Genomic DNA, 26,286 nt, shown 5'->3' with positions numbered 1-26,286 from the left:
AGCTGGCTGTGGAACAACAGATGAATAAGTCGGACTTGGATATTAACCCACATGGTTATAACAGCACATAATGCATCGATACGGTTCGCCACCCAAGAGCTGGCTTGGTTTTCGTTTGCTACTTGGTAAGTGGCATTTTGTCTTACAGTATGTGTTACCGGCTGCAATGTGAGGTGTAGCTACAGTACCTGTATATTGGGCATATTTGTGGAAATGATGACAACTAAAACAGCGTGCTGCACGCGATAAGTTTTTTGAGGATGTCTTATCGTTCACCCGGAATTCTATCATTTCATTTCCCACTTCTCTATTTAATGAAAATGAATGATGACGTCAATGATAAGTTCGAGGATGTCAAGCTTCAAAATCATCACGAACTTATCGTAAAACTATTTCTCACGTGCACCATTGCAAGATTTGACATGATATTCATCGTGCGTAGGCTGAGTTATTAGACATAGATTATTTTTTTTTATAAGTTTTGGAATAACAAGTTATTCCTTTATCTCAACTTTTATAACCAGGTAAGCCAGGTTATCAGACCAGGTGATAAGGGTTGTAATTTAGACTGAAGGAAAGTTTTCTCCCAGGCTGCAGGTGATGTCTGTAATTCTGTAATTCTGACCCTAGACTAGTTAGCCATATTCACTAACTGATTAGTCGTATTGTGTTTTTGATACTTGAAAATAGACTGAACTTAATTTTACTCGTGATAATGTGTGTCTGTTTGTACAGGATTATGTAGTACTTTTTGGTCTCTTGTTCTTGTTCATGGCTTTTCTATCCTCACAATTAGATTTAGTTAAATTGTGTTTACATATTACTTCTTTGATGGCTTATCTTGAGGAAATGTCTGTGATTCAATCTGTTTCTACAGCCAAAATCTCCTTTTTAAATTGATTTTAAATTAAGTGTTTCCAATTCATATATGTTGCTATTATAATTAGAGCGTTTTTAGAGGGTCTGTATTTATATTATTACATTTCAAATGTACAATTAATTTCCATCCTGTCTAAAGGTTTTTCTCTATAGATTTCCTTCCTGTTGTTCAGATGAAATGTCATATGTCCAATAAACAAACGGATTCCCTTATAACAACAGTCGCTAGCCAAAGGAACTCACATAGTGTGCAACTAGTTATTTTTTTTCACTGCAAGATTGACCACAAGATCATTAATTTTTATATTCTTTTCGGCAATATAAATAGTTTGAAATCCTTATAAAAAATAGTTTGACAGTGGAAACAAAGTGACTCTGCCAACCAAAGGGAATGCCTCTTATGTTCTGTCTGTGAGGTCCAGGGCCATAGTTATTAAATTCAAACTTCAAACTAACAAATGGGGAAGCTTTTACAGTATGAAGCTCACAGTTTATCAGTGAAGAAATTGAGTAGTATATCTTAAAATAATGTCAAATATTGTCTAAGTATTTGAATTTATGATGAGGAATACCAGAAATAGAGACCTGTTTACCTGATTTTTGAATAGGAGCCGTTGCATGGGACTGTCTAGGCTATTTGGGAACTGTCACTTGGCTGACTAATTTGCCATCTAGCCTCCAAACCAAGCCCATTACTGATTTCAGATAGTTCGCCATGTGCATGACTGTCCTAATGCTAGTGTTTTAAACAAAGATAAACAATGTCAGGAGAATCACAGATCAGTGGATTAGCCCAGTTATTATAATTGACTGTAGTAGCTGTCACACCACAGTGTTCTTTCATGTGTGGCCAACATGCTGGTGGTAACATATGCTTTACACGCTGAGTATTATGAGCTGAAGATAGCATGATGACCAGCCAAATGCAATGATGCAGAAAAAAATTTGGGTGTGGTATGTGATGATCATTTGCATTTAAACAAAAAATATGACTTAATATTACAATCTCACTAGGGGCGCTAATGCACCATAGTGGATGGAGATTGCAGATGGACAGTGGGTGTCTGTAGAAAATTTGTATCATATCATATCAACATATCTTGAGCACTCTGGGTTCGGGCAAAAATTCTGAGCTCGGAGCCCTCCCCCTGGACAGCACGCCAAATACGCATAGTCTTTACTCTGTTTAATTGATGTAAATGTGAACTCGTGAAAGAGCAATGTACTGCAGAAACAAGACTGCTATGATGTCTCAACAATAAAGTTTGAACGTAATTATTTAACGTAAAAACAGGCAGATGAAACAAGCTGGAATTATAAAAGATGTTGTCGTACACTAGCTCGCAGAGAGAAATGTCCAGGTGAAGATAAAAAGAGCTTTGTTGTTTGTACATGTCCCAGCGAATGATTAAGCTGACAGAGTCTGAGACTGCGGCATATTGGCTTGACTGCCACTGGAAGCCTGGTCATTAAAACTAACCCCTGCACGTCACACTGCTCCAAATCACTACCATATGGCTGGAAATCTTGGATCCCAACAGCTAAGACTCTCCCATGCTACTCTCTAATTTGTCAGAGCAAAATAGAAATTGTGGGGGCTCTGCAGGGCACTCGCCAACTCTTGCAGCTATTCTTTTATTCTTTATCTTAACCCTTTCTCATTTTGAGCGGTCTAAACCTGCTTTTGAGAGGTTATCGTCGTCCTCCATTACTTGCTCCATATCATTGACTCTGATTTGAGAGTGTGTAAACTAGATTTCTGCTTCATTGCTCTATATGATACTGTAACTTTGAGATGCATGGAGTTCGTGGGCTACAAGTAGGTGGACATCTCAAAAGGCAGCTTTGTATCTCTTGCCATTCTGAAAAGTCACAGGTCCAAGTCTCCCTCACATCCCAGCATGCACGTCACATGTGGATGAATGCAGCGCTTGTCTGGCGTGCTGTGTGGGTCAAGCCCCCCTCTTTTTCCCCCTTCACATACTGGCTCACACAAAGTCCAAAGCACCCAGCCTGGAAACTTTAGAGAAATCCTGTATTCTGAGAACTTTTCTCCACAAGAGAAGCCACTCAAGTTTTAGTATATTCTTTAATTTGGGGAAACACGGAGAGAAGTAATCAGCTAAAGACTGATGTTTGGTTCAAGGAGTGAAGAAGATCATCTCAATCTCCTCCGTGTTAACAAGTGAGATGTGGCGTTAGATTTATCGGTTGTGCTTGGATTGTGAGGCACGATGTTCTATTGGCGGCGGCATGGGTCTTATGAACTGGAAACTCTGCCATGTACACAGAGTGAGCTGGGAGTGGAGAAGTACACCTGGACCTCCCTCATGGACATTACCCAGAAGTCTTGTGGTAAGAGATTTTAATTGACACCATTGAATGGTGTGAGACAGTTTGGTTAAATCATTATACATTTTTTTGTAATCGCAAAATTGTGTTTTAAAAGTTTTTTTTTTGTTGTCAGTTTGAGGATATTTTATAAAATTGAAGATGGGCAGGATATGTGTTATACCATATTTCTCATGCCATGTTTCTTCTTACAAACAACGTTTTTCATTGAATGACTAGTTTTTCTCAGAGGGCCTATAGTTGACCCAAAAATGAAAATTTTGTCAGGTTGTTCCCAAACATACATGGCTTTCTTTCTTCTGAGGAAAACAAAAAATATTTAACAAATTAAGACATTTTGCAAAATAATAAACGTGAGCTTTGAAATGAATGAAAATCTTAAATGCATCATAAAAGTAGTCCAAACAACTTTCCAAATCATCCTAAATATAACAGTTTTATGCGAGGGATAGGCTGAACCTTTTTATTTGCTGCAAATTTGGCCCAAAAAATCTGTGGTCATTTTGTGTTCGATTGAAAAAACAGGCTTTGCAATGCAAGACATTAAATAAATACCGTAATGTTATTTTTATTCAATTTTATTTATTATTTGTGTGTGTATAGTGTATGGTGGGTGGGGGTCCTGGTAAACCCTATGTCATAGGGATACAAATCTCCCCACAAAAATGGCAATATCGAAAATCTGTGTTTTTTTTTTTTAATTATATGTAAAAATGCAGAAAGTTGTCTGTGATGGGTAGGTTTAGGGTTAGATGATAGAATATACAGTTTGTACATTATGGAATGTCCCCATAAAACATGAAAACCTAATGTGTGTGTGTAAATCTATGCCTTTACACTTAGGTATTGTCCAACAAAATGGCTTCTTTCTTTTTTAAAACCTTTGTTTTGGCTTTTGTGGAGAACCACATGTTTGGTTTCCACTAAGTAGTCAGAAGGTACTGAGAGACTACTGTGACAGCAAAATGCACGGGGAGAGTGAGTTTTAGCTTGTCCAACTTGCTATCTTTACCATTTAATCTGTGTGCTAAGGACCCACTTTGAATGACCTTTGCCTCTGGAAATATTTTGACTAATCTTACACTGTATCCCTCTTTGTCAAGCATATATTTATAGTCATTTCTGTTCCTCTTAAGTCATACCAAAAAGTTTCCCAAAGACATTGCGCATCTTCCTATGTATGGTTACATAAGCAGGTTGTGCCTCCCCAAACTCACGACATCGGATGAGCTAATTTTGAAATGTCAGGTTCTGTCTAATCTCATTTAAGTCCAAAAGGCAAGAGGATTAGTCAGCTAGGAATAAAGAATCGATAACAACTCCGCTTCCAGACCTTCAGCTGGTAACGGTTTGACATTCTCAGACTTTTCAAAACATACTGGCATCCATGGCATCAGCTTGTTTTTTTTCCCCAATGGAGGCAAAAGAAAACCAGTATAATGTAAAATATTTCCGCTCTAGCACACAGTAGATGAGCGCTCCTCAGGAACTTCAGCAAACAACTGGGTACACAGAGGGGCATGAAAAACAGTTCCTGGCATTCTGCACATTCCTACCAGAGGATTTTTAGGAGGTGCCCTCTACCTCTCTGACTAAAGAAGGAGAAATGGAATATTCTTCATCGAGTGATGGAGGTGATGTGAGATGGAATGTGTTGAAAATAATATCTAGAGTTTAGCTTGGACTTAGCTTGGTGATGTTCTACTTTCAGGATGTTGGAAAATACACAGATGCCTTGATGAAGTAGGAACTGTGCACCTTTTAAATATCATGGTATATGAAAAAATTAAACATTTACAACCATACATTGTATGGGCGTTCCAAGTTCTGTCTTTATATATATATATATATATATATATATATATATATATATATATATATATATATATATATATATTTAATGCCCTTTATGCATAGATTTTATTGTTTTACACTTATCCCAAGTCTTTCATTCTTAAACTACTGTATGACATTTTTAAACTATGATAATCTAAATACAAAGCAAAATAATCATAAACAATTTCAATATTTAGTGTGTGAAAGTGTATAATAATAATAGTAAAAAAAAAAATATTTTTAAAAAATATTTAATGAACTAGTTTGGGTATTATAACAGTATTATAGCTTTTTTTTATAACAGGTTAAGACTTAAAAAAAGACCCCCCCCCCACACACACACACACACACACACACAACAGTATCAATATACCATCATAGTTGCATTGTATTCTTACTATTTTGTAAGAAATCAACCTATAGGAATGTTTCTCAGTAATATTATAATTAGGGTTGGGAATCGTGAGAAATTTTCCGGTTCCGGTTCCGATTCCGGTTCCGCCAAACGATTCCGGTTCCGGTTCCGGTTCCCATTCAATTAAAAATATTAGTAAGAGAAAAATCCACAATCCTTTTTGTGTTTATTTCTTATAGTACATGACAAATTAGTTTAACAGACTGGTAATGTAAACAAACTCAAAATATTATTAAGCAATCTTTGCAAAAAAATATATATATATAAAGGAAATTAAAAAATTCTGCATTCTCTATAATAATTTAGACCTCTCCTTTATTGTATCTCCAACAGTGAAGAATACCCTCTCAGAAGGAATAGTATATGCTTTAACACACATATGTGTGTAGAACAGATTATTTTTTTAAACGGTTTGAATGATTGATTCATAAAGACTTTACTTATTTCATTACTGGATAAATCGGAGCTCTAGCAGTTAATAAACAGAACTGCATGCGTCTTGCGGAAGAACATTGTTGCCGGAGCTACTTCTCTCTGTTTATGTCCATGACGAGTCACGCAGGCATTGGGCTACTCTGCAGCAGCTGCGATCCGCCGGCCAGTCTAAAGAAGTCCGAGTATTAACGCTTATTACAGGCTTTACGTAGTGATTCAAGATAAGACAAAAACACGGTTTGAAAAAAAAAAACATTATGATGCACTCGCTCATTGTATATATTTTGTAAATTCTGAACACAAAAAATATACGGACTGCATCTGTTTTGACCACTACCGTCAATGTTTACTCAAACTATAATCTCACTAATTCTGTAACGGAAATCATTTGAATATGTGAAACAAATGAATATTGAGACTGTGTGATTGTAAAGCAGTGTCATATCGACAACTGCTCTCTCTCTCTCTCAGCGCAAACAGATTTGAATGTAGGCTAGAGAGTGACTCGGCGGTCGGCGCGCGCAGCGTGCCTGTGTCTGTGTGTGACAAATGCAGCGCGTGTGAGAGCAAATCGCAACTTCAGTGGTGAAGTTGTCGTCATTTAGGAATAAGACGGCGTCTTCTACTCCCAGCACTTCGCCCACATGATGATATCGCATCGGCATCAGAACCGTTTTCGGAACCGAAACTTAGGAATTTTGCACGGTTCCGGTATTTTTTCAAAAACACAACCGGTTCTGGAAAAGAACCGGTTCTCGGTTCCCAACCCTAATTATAATATTGCATCTATTTCTTGTCTATGCTGTTGATTATGTTGTTGTCTGTAATCGTCAATGGCTTCAGTTCAGCCAGTTTTGAGTTGGCAGCATTTATAGAAAGGAGAATGAGGGGTGTAATCAATGAAAAATAATGCACTTTTTCACATTAAAACCTCCGGGTTTCTAGGTAAGTGGAATACCACTGCCCTCACTGAAAGGAAAATCAGCCAGTCTGCCAGCAAACTTGTAATGTCTGGAAATCTTAGATTTCCGCCAACCCTTTTCGCTCTGTCTGTTTTTTTATATTTTTCCTCTTTCTTTTCCTTTTTGTGTTATTGTCAGTTTTCAGTTAATTCCTTCCTCAAGATTTAATATTTATTGTAATTTGAATCATCTCTCCTGGTATAGTTGTTAGTCTTTTATGGACTTGATGGCATGGCTGAAGGAAAGGACCATGGCTAACTCATATATATGTTGTAAAGTGATACATGCAATTTTACTTGATCAGCATTTCATGCAATTAAGAAGTTGTCACAAATTGTATCACTCCACTAGCTCTTGTTTGTGGTTCTCAGTTTTTTCAATCGCTCTCTCCTACATATCCCCCCAGCTGCCTCATCTACTGCAGTACAGTATTGCTGTTATGTCTTTTGGCTTATACCCAAGGACATATCCCCCACAGGCTTACTGTGTTCAGAAGAGTTCCTCCATGTAATGAAATGTCTCAGTCATATATCTCCTTAAATAATCTACTCTATATTACTCCTGGATAATTGATACTTCTTTATAGAGCTGTTCAGTTTGTATCCCTGATTTCTCTGTTATTTCAAATTAGGTTTTAAAATGTTTTAGTTGGTTAGCTAGCTTTGCCCAGGCTGAAAAATGATTTAGAAACACAATTTAGGAGACAGTTGTTGACAGATTTCATTGGGGATTTCAAATGTGAAATGTAATCGTAAGCTTGGTGGACAGTTTTGGAGAATTTGATGTTTCCCCATTCAAAGCTGCATTTGTACTGTATGCCCGAGAGACATTTCAAAGATGGCCACCGAGTGAAATGACTTGTCTTAAAGGGACTTTGGTAATATTTCCACAGACCTTATTTCACTTATAAATCCAAAATCCATAGGAAATTCCCAAGGGAATCTATAGCAATTAGCCTTCATGTGCGATGACATTTGCCGTTGTTCGTCAAATCCAGTCGTTTAAATAGGAATCCACACAAACGAGAACGTCGCATGAGGGCAAAAGTTTTCCCCACACAGATTTCGGGTTCAGGTTGGTCTCACAGATTAGCCATGTAGGTCAAAAGAAAGCTGCTTGTTCTGAAAGCTGTGCTTTATACATTGCCACACTATTGACAAAGGACAATGAACCTTTTTTGTTTGTGAAAATTGACCGCACCTTTCCAGTTTGACCTATAAATTGACCTCACTTATAATTCCCTCCCACATACAGTTGACCTTTAACCTCTGTGTGTGTGTGTGTGTGTGTGTGTGTGTGTTGTTTCAGGTGAGAAACCTGCACAAGAGGAGAAAACCGGCATCTTGTGCCAGCATCCCATCTGTCCTGAACGGCAGCTTGCTTCCAAGGTAAACTCTCCGCAGGAGTTACTTAAACTGTTAAATCTTCACCACTTAGTGTTTTCATTAACACTTACGGACCCAAGAAATTGCAAGTAAGAAGTTAAGAAGCATAAGAAGATGGAAATAAAATATTATCATCCAATCAAATTGAAATTTCTTCCTTTTGTGAGTAGCCGCAGGTGTACCGATGAGTTGAATCTCTGTTTTGGAAGAATTCAATTTAAGAAAAATTATGGTGCATCCACGTTCTTCTTTATTTCCTGCACACACTTCGAGAGAATTTTAGAGGTGACTGTAGGATCAGATTTGGAGATGATGATGTAAATTTGAGTATAATCATTTGTCATCATTTGCGCTTTGGGACCTGACAGGAAAAACAAAAGTTTTCTTTGTCTTTGTGCTGTTGAAAGTTCAGTGGCGAGAGGACGGATGTGATGTTATAGGTGGCATTTCACCAGCCTTCTCTTGGGAGTCTGGGGATACGTGTATGGAAAAGTGAGATTACTGCTCGCTTGTTTTCGTTTATGAGGCTGTTCGCACATAAACACACTTAAACAAAACACATTATGTCTCTCCCTTCCTGTCTTTTCTCTCTCTCCCTTTATACGCTGTCTCTGTTCCTATGTCTCTCTCTTTTTATCTGTTAAAATGTAATACATCTAGTCTGGTGACACTTTGATTACTTGTTATTGTCATAGGTTCGTTGCCAAACTGGTTTAGCTAAAGAGTCAGTGTCCCTCCTTCTTTTAAATATCAGTCACTCACATTTTTTCCTCATTGGCAAACCCGGTGCCTGTTCATTACCCACACTTTCCACTTTTGTGTTTTAACAGGTGTTCCTTTACCATTAAAATTGTCAGTTACAATTCTGCCGCAGTAATGTGCTAATGTATTGCTCTGCAGGTTTAATATAAACAGTGTTTGAATTGGACAAAAACAGAGACCAGTATATACCATATATATACTGCAAAGGCTCTCCTGCAAAGGGTCAAGAGGTGAAAATACACAAAGATGATATATATAAACTGTATATAAAAGAAATGAAGTATGGTCATTGGAATTCAATGGCTCTATTGACTAAGCTTTTAAATTATTATTATTATTATTAATGAAAAATAAAATCTGTTTACAATGTAACAGGCTGCCACAATAAGATATGATCACCTGACAATTCATATATATATATATATATATATATATATATATATATATATTTTCACCCCTAAAGATCACATAAAAACAACTGAAGCATTGCTTACATGTAAGTCAGATAGTTATAGTTCATGTTTGTTATTATCATTATCATTTGTCTTTGTCTTCTTCAAACTGTGGATACAGAGAACCCCTTTATAAAGGAAACCGATAAAGTTTGTTTACACGGAGCATGTCTAAATCATAATCACAGTGATGTTTGCATGTTTTTTTTTTTTGGTGTCCCACATTTCCTGTCTGCACATCTCTGCCAGTGTCCTCTGAACTTTAGAGCTTTTGAAAAGAGTCTCTGGGTAAACATTTCTGTTTCTAGTCTTCTCTGATCGAAGCCAGACTTAACTTAATGTAACCAATGTTTTTATCTGAACCAGGAACACACTTATGTCATTACCTTTAAAATTTGGAAAGATGAGAGGAACACTTGTTTATTTGAAAAGAACGAAGGAGTTTTTAAGTGTGCGAATGTGCGTGTTTATGTTTTGAGGTCTTTGTGGCTCATCTCTTGTGGGCTACAAGTTACATGTAGGTTTGATCTTCCTGTCTCCTGCAAAGGGTCAAGAGGTGAAAATACACAAAGATGATGACGATAGTTTGCTGTTGACGTTTAACTGCTCATCCTGCTTGCTGACATTTAAAGGTGAAGTGTTTATTTTTTCAGTGTTCAAAAACTCTTATCTCAGAGACACCTACAACTACAAGTAAGCAATTCATAGATTATTTCCCCTGAAAACAAGTGTAAATACTCTGGCTCTGTGGAGTCACCATCATGTTTTACTTTGAGTGTTTGTTTGACTTTGAGCATCCCGAACAGCAACATTGACTCAACCAATGGCATGAGTTTGGGGGAGGGGCTATGTGTTTTTCTGACCAATGTTAGCCAGTAGCAAGAAATTACACAATTCAGAAATCAAAATTGACAATTCATATATTTTTTTATGGAATATTGCAGTATTTATTATGATGAATGATTTATGTGCACATCATTTTTTTTTAATTCATGTGCTATCGTAATCTTTAAACGAAGTAACTTCCCTTTAGCAACAACATTTCTTCATAATCCCGCCGTACATTTATTCTTGTTTGAGAAGCTGTTGCTCTCGGATATGTCACAATAGGGAAGAAAAGAAAATCGCAACTTCCGTTTCATGCCGACTTTAAGTTTGGCTCTTTTCTTGTGTGTAAACATACTACGTCGCAAAACTAGATCCAATACAGATTAATTCCACACAATATTAACATAGAACAGGATCTGTAATATTTTAACACAGCATGAGAGTTTGTGTATACATATGCCTATTTATTTCGATCATTTATGTGCGTGCATTTTCATGATTGTGTGCACGTGTAAATGTGTGTGTGTGTGAAAGTTGCGAAATAGGCCGACCGTTCTCTTCCCTTACACAAACACAGACTAAACAGTGACTGCACTATAATAAACACAGACATTAGCAGCTGACTGTAATTTGTGTTGTAAAAGATGAATGTGCTGCTAACCAAGACATTACTAAACTGAAGCCAGAACAGAGTATTATGGGTTAGCAGATTGGATAATGGTGTCTTTCAAACACTTTCTTGATGAAAATACCAGAATGCCGCTCTGTCTCAACTTAAGGTTGCCAATGTCTTGGCTTCAAAGGCTTGATTTTAGTTAGAAAAGTAGGTTAATTGCTTTTCAGTCTTCAATAATAATATTTAATCTGTTGGCTTGAGGTAAACCTGGTGGTTGTGATGGATTTTCCTAACAATGTAATTTGAGAGACACCAAGAAGCTCACAACCATGAAAAGAGCTTATTAAAAGAATCGTTCAACCAAAAATGGAAAAATATCATACTTTCTTCATATAGTTCCAAACCGGTATGACTTTATTTCTTCTGAGGAACACGATATTTTGGGAAATGTCAGTGTTTTTGTTCATACAGTGAAAGTCAATGTTGTTTGGATCTCAATGCACTTCATAATACCTTCTTTTGTGCTTCTTTTCTTTTAAAAATACGTTCTCACAGTCGTTAATATGATTGAAGGTATTATTGCAGCTTCTGCAGCAGATCTGTGCTGTTTCTCCTCTGTCACTGCTTTATCTCTCTCAGCTGAGTGTGAGAACAGACTGAACTCACACCTGTAACACAACAATCTTGGGAGACACACGTTCAGTGCTGCCAAGGACAAAGTAACTGAAAAGTGGAGTAAATCAGTGTCCGTGGAATGCTTTGGATTGTGAAGCCTCGCTAACACTTTAAACCACCAGATGGAGCAATAATGCTCACTTTGTGTGTGTGTGTGTGCTTGGAAAGCCACATTTAAATGCAGATTTTAACTTTAATTTAATAAAGTTTAATAAAACTGAATTACAGTTATTTTAATGATTGCAAAAATTATTAATATAGCCGCTAATATCTCTGCAGGAAATCAAACTATATTATCTTTTTATCTTTCTTTATTTTCTGTTAAGAGTTAAAGGTGCTGCAAGTTTTTTTTACTGTACTAAAGCATACAAATACCATAATATGTTTGCAGATATTTAGGAAACATGCTGAATTCACATATAAAAAACAATTCAGAGAATTATTTCTGTGTTGGGATGTCCGTTTTTGTCTAGGTCTGTGCGATACCACACGTTGCCAATTTACCCAATAGTATTTCGCCACCACAGGTTGCCAGTTGGCTTAAAACACATCATATTGGAGCCATGGAATCGAGCGAACAAACTGGGTCAGATTCTGCCTGACCTAAAAAGCCTCCGCAAATATAAAAATCTCTATGAATGGGAGCATATTAAAATGCAATATCAACTCATCAGCTTATAGTGTGTAAGTCTCCTCTCATTCCATTGTCTGTTGCGCTTGTTCCTGTTGCTTGTCCTCAATCTGGCAACCCGCGTGAGTGTCAAGTAGTGTCAAGCAGGAGGGCTCTCTCCAATATTTGGACTCCAGTACCCATTTCAACCACTAGCTGTTTGATTGTTTGAAAATACTGAATAACCTTTCCCGTCAAGATTGGCTCAACCAATGATGTGAATTCGGGGTGTGTTTGAGTGACCAATGGAAGTCCTCAGTGTTTTGTGAAACCTTTTTGGTAACAGTTATTGTATATAATACTGTTTTATCCCTCTAATGGAGGTAGAAATTACAAAATTCAACTTAAAATGAATTGATTTGACCGTTATTCTCCCATCAGACAACCTACACTATATTACCTCTCATATTTCATGCTGTACCAGCTGTCAACATTAGGATCTCTAATTCTCTCCTTGTTTGTTCTCTTTTGCCAAACATAGTGCTCCGCTCTCTCATTCACTCCTTTAAAGGAGACTTCTGATGTCACCAGGCAGGAATTAAGACTCTAGATGAACAATAAGGTCAAAATGCATGACCTGTAAAGTGTAAAATTACAGGCTTTTTCAGCTCTGCATCAGGCACCGAAATCTTCCTCGCCTCAGGCATAGGCACGTGTAATGACGACATGCATCAAAATAAAGCCAAATGTCGTTTCAATTTCAACTTTAAACAATTCTATCTAGTTATTATATAATAAAAAATTAAGATCTTAAATTGAATTAGATATTGTTTAGATACTACATATCATATATATACTGTACTTTATATTGAATGTAATTTACTAATGCTTACTCAACCTCACAGTGTGACCCTGTTTAACCCATGACATTTTTTAAATGCTTGAGTGCTTCCCGTCATTCACTGAGAGAAAAACAGTGAGCTCACACTTGTAGTCCTCTTACGCATCCCAGTCCTCATAAGGGGAAGGCAGAGAGATGTTGCCACAGAAAGTTGTTTTGGATTCAGAGTTTAGTAAAAACAGGAAATGGTTACAAGTGTGACGTTTAGCTGTTGGAAATGATGACACTTCTGTCTCCCCACACTGTAAAAAATATTTTCAAGATTTGTTATCACAACATATTTTCTTTTGTCAAATCAACTTTATAATAATTTATTTAGTTGAGATAAATTATTATTTTGTGTTTCTGATGATTAACTTAATCTCCTTCATTGTATTAACTCACTTTTTCCAGTTCAATCAACTTAAAATTCAAGGCAACCCAGGTTTTAAGTTAAACCAACAATATTTTTTTACAGTGTAGTAATCAGAACATTTTTTCTTTTGTCAAATCAACTTAAATAATTTATTTAGTTCAGATAACATATAATTTTGAGTTTCTGATGATTAAATTAATCTCATTCATTATATTAACTCACTTTTTCCAGTTCAATCAACTTAAAATTTTAAGGCAATCCAGGTTACTTAGTTTTTTAAGTTAAACCAATAATATTTTTTTACAGTGTAGTAATCACAGCATTTTTTCTTTTGTCAAATCAACTTTATAATAATTTATTTAGTTGAGATAACTTATTATTTTGAGTTTCTGATGATTCTGATGATCTCCTTCATTGTATTAACTCACCTTTTCCAGTTCAACGAACTTAAAATTTTAAGCCAACCAGGTCACTTACTTTTTTAAGTTAAACCTACAATATTTTTTACAGTGCATGTTTCTGAGAGAATGCCGTCAATGGGGCATGCTTCACCTGCTCTTTCACATCCTTTGCTGTTTAGTTTCGTTTTTGTATAATCTTGTTTTTTCTGAGGTCATTAATGGCAGATTATATGAGATCTTTGAATATGAGTATGTTTGCATATTGTTGTTGTGACTTTAAGGCACAATATTTTATGAACTAAGTCATCATTAGGCCTTACATCAGCCTGCTATATATAAAGTGCTGACAAAGAAAGAGAGGAAGGATGAAGAGAGTAAAAACAGGGGGGGGTTGATACTGTAATATTCTGGATTCGGTAGTTGTAAGCTCAGCCGCAGGCTTCAAAGACTCTGTTTTTATGTAGGATATCCTGACACCACATGACCCAGCCCCCTGCAGGTGTGCACTCAGGGAAGAGTCTGAAGTAGATGATGGCAGGAGACAGATGGTGACGGAGCGCACTGGTGTATAGCGATATATTGAGCAGAGAGTCACATTGTTGCGCTCACATGCTCTGGTTTTGAGAGAAATGGTTTGAAACTATTTGTTTGCGTTTAATGTGTTTTCGGTCACTTCTTTAGTGTTTACTGACTTGTCCTGCAACACACAATCAGAGTTTCTCTGAAACCCTCCACCTCCCCTGGATCCACCTGCAAAAAGAAGACAATTAGAATGAGATGATTAGATTATGAACACTTTTAAATTAGAATGCACATGCTAATTAGCTGGTAATCCTGACAAATTTCTGGCAGGAGCTGTACTTATGTTTGTCATCAACATGGCAACCGAGTGGACTGACTTGCCTTAAAGGGATAGTTCACTTTGAAATTAATTTTTGATATGTTTTAGCTTACCTCAAGGGCATCCAAGATGTAGGTGTCTTTGTTTCCACAGCATTTTCAATTTTGACATTTTTTGGTCAAACCGTTGTTGTCTGTCAGTCATACACTGGAGGTGAAGGGGGTCCTCAATCGGTTCTCCTCAAAGAGCATGCACAGAGAAGTCAAAATTAAACATGATTCAATGACTCGTACATGTAAGTACACATTGATGGCCTAAGACACGAAACGAGCGGTTTGTGTGAGAAAACGAACAGTATTTATGTCGTTTTTACCTCTTGTAATCATAGCCATGACAAAATGATCTGACGGCACGGGCGCTTCGGTCTGTGCATGCGCTGGAAGTGATCGCTTGCGCGCCTACGTCACTCTTTGTTTATACAGAGATTTCGGAAGTTTTACCTTTCACTAAACATATTTAGATAAACAGGAAACCGCAATGGAAGACGATTTCGGTATATCTAAATATGTTTAGTAAAAGGAAAAACTTCCGAAATCTCTGTGTAAATATTGAGTGACTGACGTCACACGCAAGCGATCACTTCCGGCGTAACATTGAACTGATTCAGTTCGGTTCAGTTGGACATTGCACAACTGATTCAGATCACTTGGATTACACGAGGTAAAAACGATATAAATACTGTTCGTTTTCTCACAAAAAACGAAACGTTTTCTCGTTTCGTGTCTTAGGCCATCAATGTGTACTTACATTTACGAGTCATTAAATCATGTTTAATTTTGACTTCTCTGTGCATGCTTTCCAGTGTATGACTGATAGACAACAACGGTTTGACTGAAAAATGTCAAAATTGAAAATACTGTGGAAACAAAGACACCTACATCTTGGATGCCCTTGAGGTAAGCGAAAACATATCAAAAATTAATTTCAAAATGAACTATCCCTTTAAAGGGACCAGATGGACAAGACCAATGCTGCATGATAACCTTAAAATGCCACTATTTTAAAACTACCGTGCTGATATATTGTATTATCACTAATATTATACATGCATACATTTGTCTAAAAACTACATGTGGCTGTTAATCTAAGGTACATTTCATCTAATAACTGTAGATAGATGATAAATGACAGAACTAAACATGGAACAGTGTGTTTGTTTTTATATTGGGTGGTTGGACAACTGTGTTTGCGCACGGCAAAATCAGTGGGAGCGGGTGTGGCTGGAAAACCACAACTCTTTAACACCCTCTTTTAGATCTAGTCGGTACACACAGCTGCTCTATCTGAATCACCTACATCACCACACACACACACACACACACTCACACTGACTGTTCAGAAGCAGCCAGTAAGAGAGGAAGGAAGCAGGGGAAGTGGAAGAGGGGAGAGCAAGAAAGGGGGTTGTTGGGCGCTCAAAGCATCGAGTTGTCCCGGGACTCGACATTGTTCGCTGACGTTCTTACGGACCGCGGAGAAGCTGTCACTTCAGGGGGAGAGAGAAAGGCAGGCGCTCACAGACGTGCACACACACATGCGTGTGACACCAGGATCAGGTGTGTGTCATAAATGCATTGTTGTATGTTATTTCACGGCAGCAGCTGAGGTTTTATGGTTGTTATTAAAAAGTCTCTGAGCTGCGTGAAGTGCTGCATTTTTTTAACACTGATGTGTGAAAGGTCTCAGAGAAATGAGGCATAGCCAAACTAATGACAGAGTTAGTGCTCTCTCTCTCTCTCTCTCTCTCTCTCTCTCTCTCTCTCTTAGTTATCTAAGGTTTTGCTGTGTTCTTTCGTTCAATATCTTTTTGTTCTGTGTCCTGCTGTATTGCTTGTTAGATATTTCACTTTGTGGTCATTTTAATAATTTTCTTGTGTAAAATCTCTAATGACCTTTAAGTGTGTGTGTGTGCACTGGTGTGATACTTTTTTCAGTCCTCTCCAGGCCCTTTGTAAACGACTTCACAAGACAATCACAAGCTCATTTTATAAACGTGGCATTCTCTTCAGATCATGTGGGGCAAAACTAAAGATGGATTTTGCACTCACAAGGCCTTGTAAACGTTACTGTGCAAAAAGATCTTAATGCAAGATTTAGTGTTAGTAATTGCTTCTTAAATTAATATTTTGAATGTTTTATTTACACAAATTAAATTGAATGTTATTATATCATTTATTTTATTTTATTTTACTATGTTGGCCAATTGCATTGGACATGGAAAAACCGCTAGTTAGTGTTCACAGATATTAAAAGTTGACTTTCTCTCTCATAGGATACAGCATGGGTGCATTTATCAAATCTGACAGTAAAGTCATTTATAATGTTACAAAAAATGTATATGCCATACTGTTCATTTAATCTTTTTTCAAAGACTCCTGAAAAAAATAAATCATGTTTTCCACAAAAATATTAAGCAGCACAAGTGTTTTCAACATTGATAATAATAAGAAATGTTTCTTGAGTACCGAATTGGCATAAAATAGGCTAATGATTTCTGAAGGATCATTTGACTGACTGTAATATCTGCTGAAAATTCAGTTTTGACAGCACAGAAATGATTATTAGCAGTGACGCACCTGAGAGATTTTATATTGCACATTAAGATCAATGCATCAATGGCTGTTGGATTTATGTTATTTTTCTTTACTTCGAAATTAATATAATTTTTGTGTACCTTACAATTAATATGTTTATAAGTATGAAACAAACATAACAACTTAAAAGAGAAGGAAATGCATGTTTCAGCTTTCGGAGTGCTTCTCCTGGCTTTCTAAATAATTTTTCCTTACTGTAACTCATTGCAAAGGAATTTCAAATAAGAAGACAAAGACAAATAAGTTCCAGGTAGGATAAAGTAACAGTTTGGCTTGGCAGTAGTTCTGCTCAATTTAGCCTTTTGCAGCAATTCCCGAGCTGGAAGCTACTTTGGTAATATATACATATAAAACTGATCATGAATGCAAGTCATAACGATTACTTTTTCAAACTGCTGCTTTTGCGATTTATATAACCTCTAGAATCTGCCCATTTTCCTGTTTCTTGTCTCCTATTGTTTGTTGGGGTTTTCTGGCACATGCTGTGTCTTGCTTACTCACTTCTTGTGGTTTTCTCTCAGAAAGTGCTCCGGCGCTTTGTCACTACCCCAGAATTTGTTTTGGCACCTTCAGAAGGTTTAGCTTGAGTACTATGTGTGCTTAAATATATTTTGAGGGGTTTTTATTTTGAACCTGAACATGTTTGATAAGGAGCCATAAGGAGAAAAATCACTGCTTTTCAGTACGGTTTAGTTATTGCATGACTCGCTGTCTGAGTGTGTGCTGCTTCTGTTGTGAAGCATATCAAGAGAACAATAGAAGGAAGCACATAACCAGGAGGTCTTAATCCCTTTCTTTTTCTATCTTTCCACACTTTATTTCCTGCTGCTGTTGGTGTTGTGTTTGAAATGGTCTTTGGTAAGAATGCTAAAGCAAATTCATGGTATGTTGAGCCTTATGGCAACATAATGTTGCATAATAGCGCAGCAGGGTGTTTCTTGAACTTTTTATGTCCCAAGGGTTGATTTTTATTCAAACTTCATCTTTTTTTCTTTTTGTTATACAGTATGAAGGTTACATTAAAGTTATGGAAAGCTCATACCTTGTTTTTGATATTTTTTTCAAATTCCTTTTATGTGTAGAATTCATTTAACCATTGTCTTAGTTAGGCCCAGGCTTTGTTAAACTAAGGAAATCATAAAAATGCAGATTACTGCAAGAATTTCAGAGTCATGAAGATATGAATATACACATTTGGAAATTGTTAGAGGACAAATGAAATGAGCAAGTAAGAGTCTAAAAAAAATTGCTTTAAAATACTTTTTATTATTATAGAAACACCCATCATCATTAAATTTAGAAGACAATTGTGGCCATTTGACCATTCTGCCAATTACATTTGGATTTCTCATTGCTGTGTTTTTCAAATTTGACATTTATTCCTTTTTGATTTATGCCCAAGGTTTGCCACCACCCATCGTGTCAGAACCTTAGAGACGGCAGCCCACTGCACCTCTGCGAGTCATGTGACTCAAACTGCCATCCCGTCGCCCGTGACGGCATGCTCTTTGACAGGCACCCACGGTTTGACCTCCAGCCACAAGGTAAAGCTCTCTCTTTCTGTTTTCTTTTTCAACCTATCACTTGTTTCAGCCAATGAAAAATGAAAACAGATGTCAGCTGCTTTCAAAACAAGGATGAAACTTATAGTTAATTCTAATTACCAGCTTCTGGCAGGATGTTAGAGTTGCTTTTCTTCCTCTCGCCCACAGGTTCCATCCTGGCCCGGAACGTGTCCACTCGTTCCTGTCCACCTCGCACCGGTCCCCCCTCTGACATGGAGGACGGAGAGGATGGATGCACTGACCTAGGGTCAGTTCTATTTCACATTTATCCCTCGATTCTTGCATCCATTATGGGCACAGGCTTTGGTTTGTTATAATGAAAGAGGAAGTCTGTGTACTTTCCAGTGGCATCATCCCCTGGAGAACTTCTGGGATAGGATTATCTATTCCTTTTAGTGATCAAACTACTTTAGGAAATGGAACGAAGAGTATAAATCTGAACTCTTGAGGTTGCAGCATTATAAATGATTGGGTACAAACTGTTTTTGGCAGGCAATGTGAAGTACGTTAGTAATTCAGTTCGAAAGACTAAGGAGCTTTAGCTTACGTCACGTCTAATTTTTGGGCAATACGCACACGGGCTTGATTTCACTAAGAATGAATTAACTCCCAAAATAGTTTATTTGCACATGCAGTCTGCATTGTTTTAGTACGCAAGTCACTAAAGCAAAGATGCAAATCAGGTACACTCTCAGAAAAAAAAGGTACAAAAGCTGTCACTGGGGCTGTACCTTTTCAAAAGGTACACTTTTTTTGTATCCAAAGGCTACATATTGGTACCTTAGTGGTACATATTAGCACCTAAAATGTACATATTCGCACCTGAAATGTACAGTTTAGCTCATGAAATGGACATATTAGCACCAAAAATGTACATATTATCACCTAAAATGTGCATATTAACACCTAAAATTGACATATTATCACCTAAAATGTGCATATTACCACCTAAAATGTACATATTATCACCTAAAATGTACATATTAGCACCTAAAATTTACATATTATCACCTAAAATTGACATATTACCACCTAAAATGTACATATTAACACCTAAAATGTACATATTATCACCTAAAATGGACAAAAAGTTAACCTTTTGAAACGGTACAGCCCCAGTGACAGCTTTTGTACCTTTTTTTATGAGAGTGTATTAACAGTGTAACATTGCAAACACGTCCAAAAAGTAGGGGGCTAAATAGTTTAAAATAAAACCTAACAATACTTAAAATAAGAAGCAACAGATAAAAATAATGATGCAAGCTGAAATCATGTTTCTTTCTTGTTTGGATATACTGCATGAGGCAATTTTAAATGTCTGATTTCTAGACCTGGAAGTCAGAGAAATCAATACAATTATTTAAGTAATTTGAATGTTATATAATGAATGTATATCAAATAATTATAATAACCCTGTAATCACAAACTAGAGACGTAAATTATGAGGAGGACCATGAAGAACATTCAGTTATTGGAATTATGGAATTTAATTTTTTATAATTATTTTACCTAATTATTTTAAAATATTGCTTCATCACCATTTGATGCATTACTGCTTCTATAATCAAAATGTTATCAATAGGAAACTTTCCATTTGCCTCATGCTTTCTGTGGATAGAAGCAGTGCGTCTTTGAGCTGTGCTGAAATGAATGACATGTCTAGTGCCTGAATTATGTGTGATTGGTGAAAAAGACACCTTTTGTGATAAAAAAAACCCCATGGCATTCAATGTAGGTTCAATCATTCCTTTTTTTATTTATCTCAGGGATCGCAGGAGTGGAGGAATGAAATTGGTTAAAAAGAAGACCAGACGCCGACACACAGATGTAAGAAAAGAATAAAAGATCTGATTTTTATTAAGTCTGTGTGCCTTTTTTCTTTTCAAACAAGTGATTTAAATTGCTGGCAAGATTTTGGAATGTGATGTACCTCTGAGTCAGTGCTCTTGACCTTTCTTTGTCTGAAGATTTAATCAGTTTGTATTTGCGATAACTGTTTTCCTAAAACATAAGCTGATTGTCCGTTCTTCAATCCTGTAGGATCCTAGCAAAGAGTGCTTCACTCTGAAGTTTGACCTTAATATTGACGTCAGCATGGAGATTGTCCCAGCTGTGAAGAAGAAAACCTTGAGGTGATTTGTTTGTACCGCTTGGTGGTTCAAATAAACAAATCAATGCATTTAGAATCATGTATAGCTGACCTTTCAGCTTTGTGTTTCAGAGAAGTCCTGGGAGCTGTGTTTGAAAGAAAAGGAATTGAGCTGTCACGTGTCAACCTGTTCCTAGATCAGTCCAATACCCCACTTTCACTGGGATTTGAAGCCTACCGCTTCGGTGGCCACTACCTCAGAGTACGAGGTAATGTCCTCCTTACAGTACTTCCAAGCACTATATTGTGAAATCAATAGAAATGACTGAAATCAAATATTAGAGAATCGATTACAATATCTCTTTTCACTCATTTTCTTAATGTACTGTAATGTAGAGATACAACACTTTTGCTCATTTAAAGGGACAGTTCACCCAAAAATAAAAATTGTCATTATTTACTTACCCACAAGGTGTCCCAAACCTGTATGAGTTTCTTTCTTCTGTTGAATACAAAAGTAGAAAGTAACTCATATAGGTTTGGAATAACATGAAGGTGAGAAAATGACAACATTTTAATTTTCCATTTTTAATTATATGTCATGATTTAGATGTTTCTGAAAAAAAAAATACTATATGATCATATTTTGTTATGATTTAAGAATGAAGCACTCTGAGAAACAGAGCAGTCTGACCTTACAAAGGAATTAAATAGTTAAATTTGAATAATTTTATGGAAGAATATTTACTATTTATCAACTGGAGAATTAATCAAAAATTAGATAAATTCATGTGACATTACTTGATAAATTTTCAGGCAAGCATAAATGCCCATTGTGTGTGTGTGTGTGCAGCTCGGCCAGGAGAGGAGCTGAGGGTAGAGAGGTGTGTGAAAGACCCCCGTTCTCTTAGTCTGCCCATCATGAGGTCCTCCAGCACACGTAGTTCCTCTACTGACCGAGCAGAGCATGGCTCTCTGGGACGCCGAGAGGCGGCAGACCTGCTAGTCGGCCTGGTAGGTCACTCTCTCTTTATCGAGGAGACCGGGGCTAGTTTTCACAATAGAAGTTTCATTAATTGTTTTGTTCTATTATCTCTTAGATTTAATTGAAAAGCCTTAACAAAGGTCCCATGGTGACATCTTACCACATTTAGTAAAGTATACCTTATTTCCTAGGCATTAACAATAAAAATCTATAATTTGATAATCATAATATTATAATTAAACATAAAGTCTTTAAGGTACACTACCATTTGAAAAATTTGGGTCAAAAGTCTTTTGATATGTTGAATATTGTGAAATATTATTGCAATTTAAAATGTTTAAAATATCATTTATTCCTTTGTAATTTAGAAATGTAAAATGTAAAGTTCAAAAGAACAGTATGTATTTAAAATATAAATTATTTGTATCAGGGTAAAAGTCTCAATTTAAGGCATCCTTGCAGAATAAATCAATTCTTTTCTTTAAAAAATTATTGGTTTTTTTTACCCCAAACGTTTGAATGGCAGTGTATGTGAAAAAATACTTCACAAAAAAGAGAAGCTAACCCTGAGTAAATATTCACCAAATTAAACCATGTGATATCCAGCCCCAGTCTCCACTTCATTCGTTCATTCTAGCATTTCTATCACATCCAGTTACCTTTCCTTCATCATTTTACTGTTCTTGTAGGAGTGTACAGTACATGACTTTTTATCTTCTGAAACCCATCAATTCCACCCATTGTGCAAACATGATTGCGTCATATAATTACGATAAATGTTCTTTTCCAAAGACAAGTACTTACCGCAAACCCTGTGAATGACTAAATTATTGTTTTGTGACAATGTTGTGTTGCCACCTGCAACTTATTCCCCGTATTACTGTCAGTTAGAGACCATAAGGTTTCTAAACCAGCCACCCCTTTTTTTAGGATCATATCAGAGACACGTTCAGGGTTGAGTTTGTTTAAATACAGGGATGTGTCTCGGAAATCCTGATCACGCTGCCAAAGGACTCGACTTCCACTTGAGCAGCATGTGCCAGCCTGAGTGTTCAAGCTCGAAATCAAACAATAAACCTTCCCAATAAAGTAAACACATCATTGTAATGTACCCTGTATGCAATTTCAAATGTGTTTTTAGGCATGTGCTCAATTCATCCACCTCCATTTCCCATGGAGCATTTACATAGGGTATCAAACAGGAGCAAAGTTCAAAGCTCATGAGATTTTATTTCCTTGTGACTGTCTGAAAGTTCTGCATCGTCAGCGGTTTTGTGGAGCACAAGGTTAACCGATTTCACCCAGGATGTCCCTGATGGAAAATCCAGTGGAATTAGTCGGAAAGATTGGATTATTTTTTTACTACTTCCTTTTTATCTTTCACATGAAAGACACGAATAGATCCATTGATACTTACTCTAAATTGTTTTGTTTTGGTTTTCTGGCTTTGTCAATTCAACAATATGTATTTGTACTCCTTCAGTCCTCATACATACTGATCCTGGTTCAATTTGTAACTAAGAATGACAGGTGCAGTTCACTCTAAAGATGTAATGAACGATTATTTTTCTGTACTCCAAGGTTGCTTTACTGTACTGAGGTCAGATGGGTACTGTGTCCTAGCTGGTCAGGTTTACATAACTAGCCATAAATGCGATTGTCAAGCCATAGAGAAATGATAAGATAGTGCCCTACAGCCTGCTATTTCCATCTGGAAATACAGTTGTGTGTGTGTGTCAGTGAAAGACGGCACAAAGTGGAACAGAGCGGCCTGGACGAGTGGCGGTTAAGCGTTGGCACTGAGATCAAAGGTCAGATCAGAAGACTAACACAAAAGCAGAGAGAAACAACGCGGGTAGATAGAGAAGAAAAAGAAGAGCAAAAAATCAGTTTTGAGGAGGATTTGAATACAGCCATGATCTATTATGTTTCTTTTCTTCAACAATGCCTTAACTTGAAGAGGACTAAATAATTTTCAAGGATCTACTGGAACTTTACGTCTTATATCCTCTTGCATGGTAAAGAAACCCGCGCCAGCTTGGAAATGCTGAATTTCCGTCAGAGGACATGGAATGTGCCCAGCATGTCAACATTCCCAGAGGTTCCAGGTGGAATGCTGATCCACTACAGTCCTCTGAATGAGCTTCCTCGGATTCATGCCCACAGGGCTCACACTACGGGGTTGGTGGCCGCCCGCGTGCAGCGCTTCGAAGCTGCGGACGCGCTACCTCCCAACCTCAAGCCTGTGGCTACACCGAGCCCTCCTAACAGTCCCGCGTATCCACCGGGAGATACTAAACAAGGCATCAAGGTAATGCTGTAGTATGCAGGCTTAATATCAGTCTCAAATCATCTGGTTCAGGAGAAGATTGTGGTTTTTAATTTTTCTGTAAAAAATATCAGGCAACCTAAAAAAATATACTAATGTAGTAACATCTAAATTGCTAGTTTTAAATCAATTTATTATATTATATTAGTAATTATAGGGCTTTCAAATGATTAATCGCGATTAATCGCATCCAAAATAAAAGTTTGTGTTTACATAATATATGTGGGTGCACTGTGTATAATTATTTTATATATATATAAATACACACACACACATGCTTTTATATATTTAATAAATATTTTCATGTATATACTCTGTATAGATTTATATATAATTTATATTATATATAAATATAAATATTTTTTTCTTAAATATACATGCATGTGTGTCTATTTATATATATACAAAATAATTATACACAGTGCACCCACATATATTATGTAAACACAAACTTTTATTTTGGATGCGATTAATTGCGATTAATTGTTTGACAGCCCTAATTAATTATATAATATAATATATGAGATAGTATAATAAATGATTTATTATATTATAGTATAGTCACTTTTACGGTGAAAATTGTCTGTTGTCTTACTGGAATATACAGTAAATCCAAATGAGCTACTGTATATAAAATATAGCCATATAATGCATATAAAATATAAAACCTATAACTGTTGCATTCTGCTTACCCCCTGATATATCAGAAAACATCTTTCCCTCATATTGTCATTAGAGTTTTTAGTTTTGGTTTGATTTATGACTAATATGAAATATACCACTTTTATATTGTAATTCGCTTTATCATCATTAGGTCCTTAACCTTTGTGGGAAACTGAAACTTAAACTATCTTGCTTTCTTTATGCAGTATCATATGATTAGAGGTGTGTTTTCCTGGGGACATCTGTAAATCGGTAACCATGAGAAGCATCTGGAATGTTTAATGCTTTAATGTTTAGTGTTTCCTTATTTCTTTATGTGTAAAATGTGCCTCGTTTTCACCTCATGTTAAGAGGTACATTGTGGATGTTCTGCAAACAATATTGCATGAGCAAAAGTGCTTTTACATAAAAAAAACAGTTGAATTTGAATAGTTTGAATAGTCTTTCTTCACAAACAAAATATTTAAGCACTAATATCCCCCTTATCAGACGTATCCCTATAAGATTTGACAGGATGAAAGAGAGCTCGGTAGAGTTTTTCCCGTCTTGCTTTCTTTTACCTGATCTTAATGTTGGTTTTGGACAGTTCAGAGAGTCTCTCTGCAAAATGCAAATTAGGATGTTATGCAAATTAGCACCTAATTAGTCACAGTCACTTAAGTCACCTTTAGATTTGTTACAAAGTGAATAATTGTGTGCTGTGCTTTAGAAGACAGGACCCCAAATGTGTTTATATTCACAGTGCAAATTTAACACTTTATCGACCATCTATCCTTAAAGGGGCAGTTCACTAAAAAATAAAATTCGGTGCTAATTTACTCACCCATCATGTCGTTTAAAAAAAATGACGTTTTTATTCTGTGGAACACAAAAGAAGATATTTTGAAGGATGTTTCAACTATTTTGTCCAATTGTCCAATTTTAGAGAGTCAAAAAATAGTTATATAGGTTTAGAACAACATGATGAACTTGTCCTATTTTTATGCAGACACAAAAATAGGAAAGCCATTTGTAGTGCCACCGTGACACTTTTTGAGCATTGGCTCAACCCATGACTAGTTTGTCTTACCAAACTGATAAGGAAAATATATTTAATTATTTTTGCACATTTAAACAGTTCTTATTGTTGTATAAACTGCATGCCAGCACTTTAAGGGCCATGTACTATATAGCAAATTTCAACTGCTTGATTGTTATGTTGTCAAATTTTTTTAACTATCTATAAAATTGGGATATTTAGTGCATACTTTACTTGCATACATAGTACATTCATGTAAAGCAATATAAACTGCCTGATTT

At 36.4% G+C, this 26,286-nt stretch overlaps 1 protein-coding gene across 3 annotated transcripts in view; it reads left to right on the top strand.

The window, feature by feature from the left end:
- Positions 1-26,286, top strand: part of plekhg5a (pleckstrin homology domain containing, family G (with RhoGef domain) member 5a) — a 37,980-nt gene continuing 11,694 nt past the window's right edge. The window contains exons 1-8 of one of the 3 annotated variants that reach the window (XM_039673980.2): positions 1-125; positions 8,188-8,267; positions 18,759-18,900; positions 19,069-19,168; positions 20,688-20,748; positions 20,962-21,053; positions 21,143-21,279; positions 21,864-22,024. In XM_039673980.2, the coding sequence (XP_039529914.2) occupies positions 71-125; positions 8,188-8,267; positions 18,759-18,900; positions 19,069-19,168; positions 20,688-20,748; positions 20,962-21,053; positions 21,143-21,279; positions 21,864-22,024 (828 nt within the window). In that variant the 5' untranslated portion in view covers positions 1-70. Of the gene's footprint in view, positions 126-8,187; positions 8,268-16,178; positions 16,319-18,758; positions 18,901-19,068; positions 19,169-20,687; positions 20,749-20,961; positions 21,054-21,142; positions 21,280-21,863; positions 22,025-23,913; positions 24,307-26,286 lie in introns of those variants that run through there. The other 2 variants (XM_039673982.2, XM_039673983.2) reach the window with 2 other exon arrangements.

Source organism: Pimephales promelas, chromosome 21, assembly GCF_988280905.1.
Source record: "Pimephales promelas chromosome 21, fPimPro1.hap1.1, whole genome shotgun sequence".
NCBI classification, from domain to species: Eukaryota; Metazoa; Chordata; class Actinopteri; order Cypriniformes; family Leuciscidae; genus Pimephales; species Pimephales promelas.
This window is presented reverse-complemented; position numbering and strand designations above follow the sequence as displayed.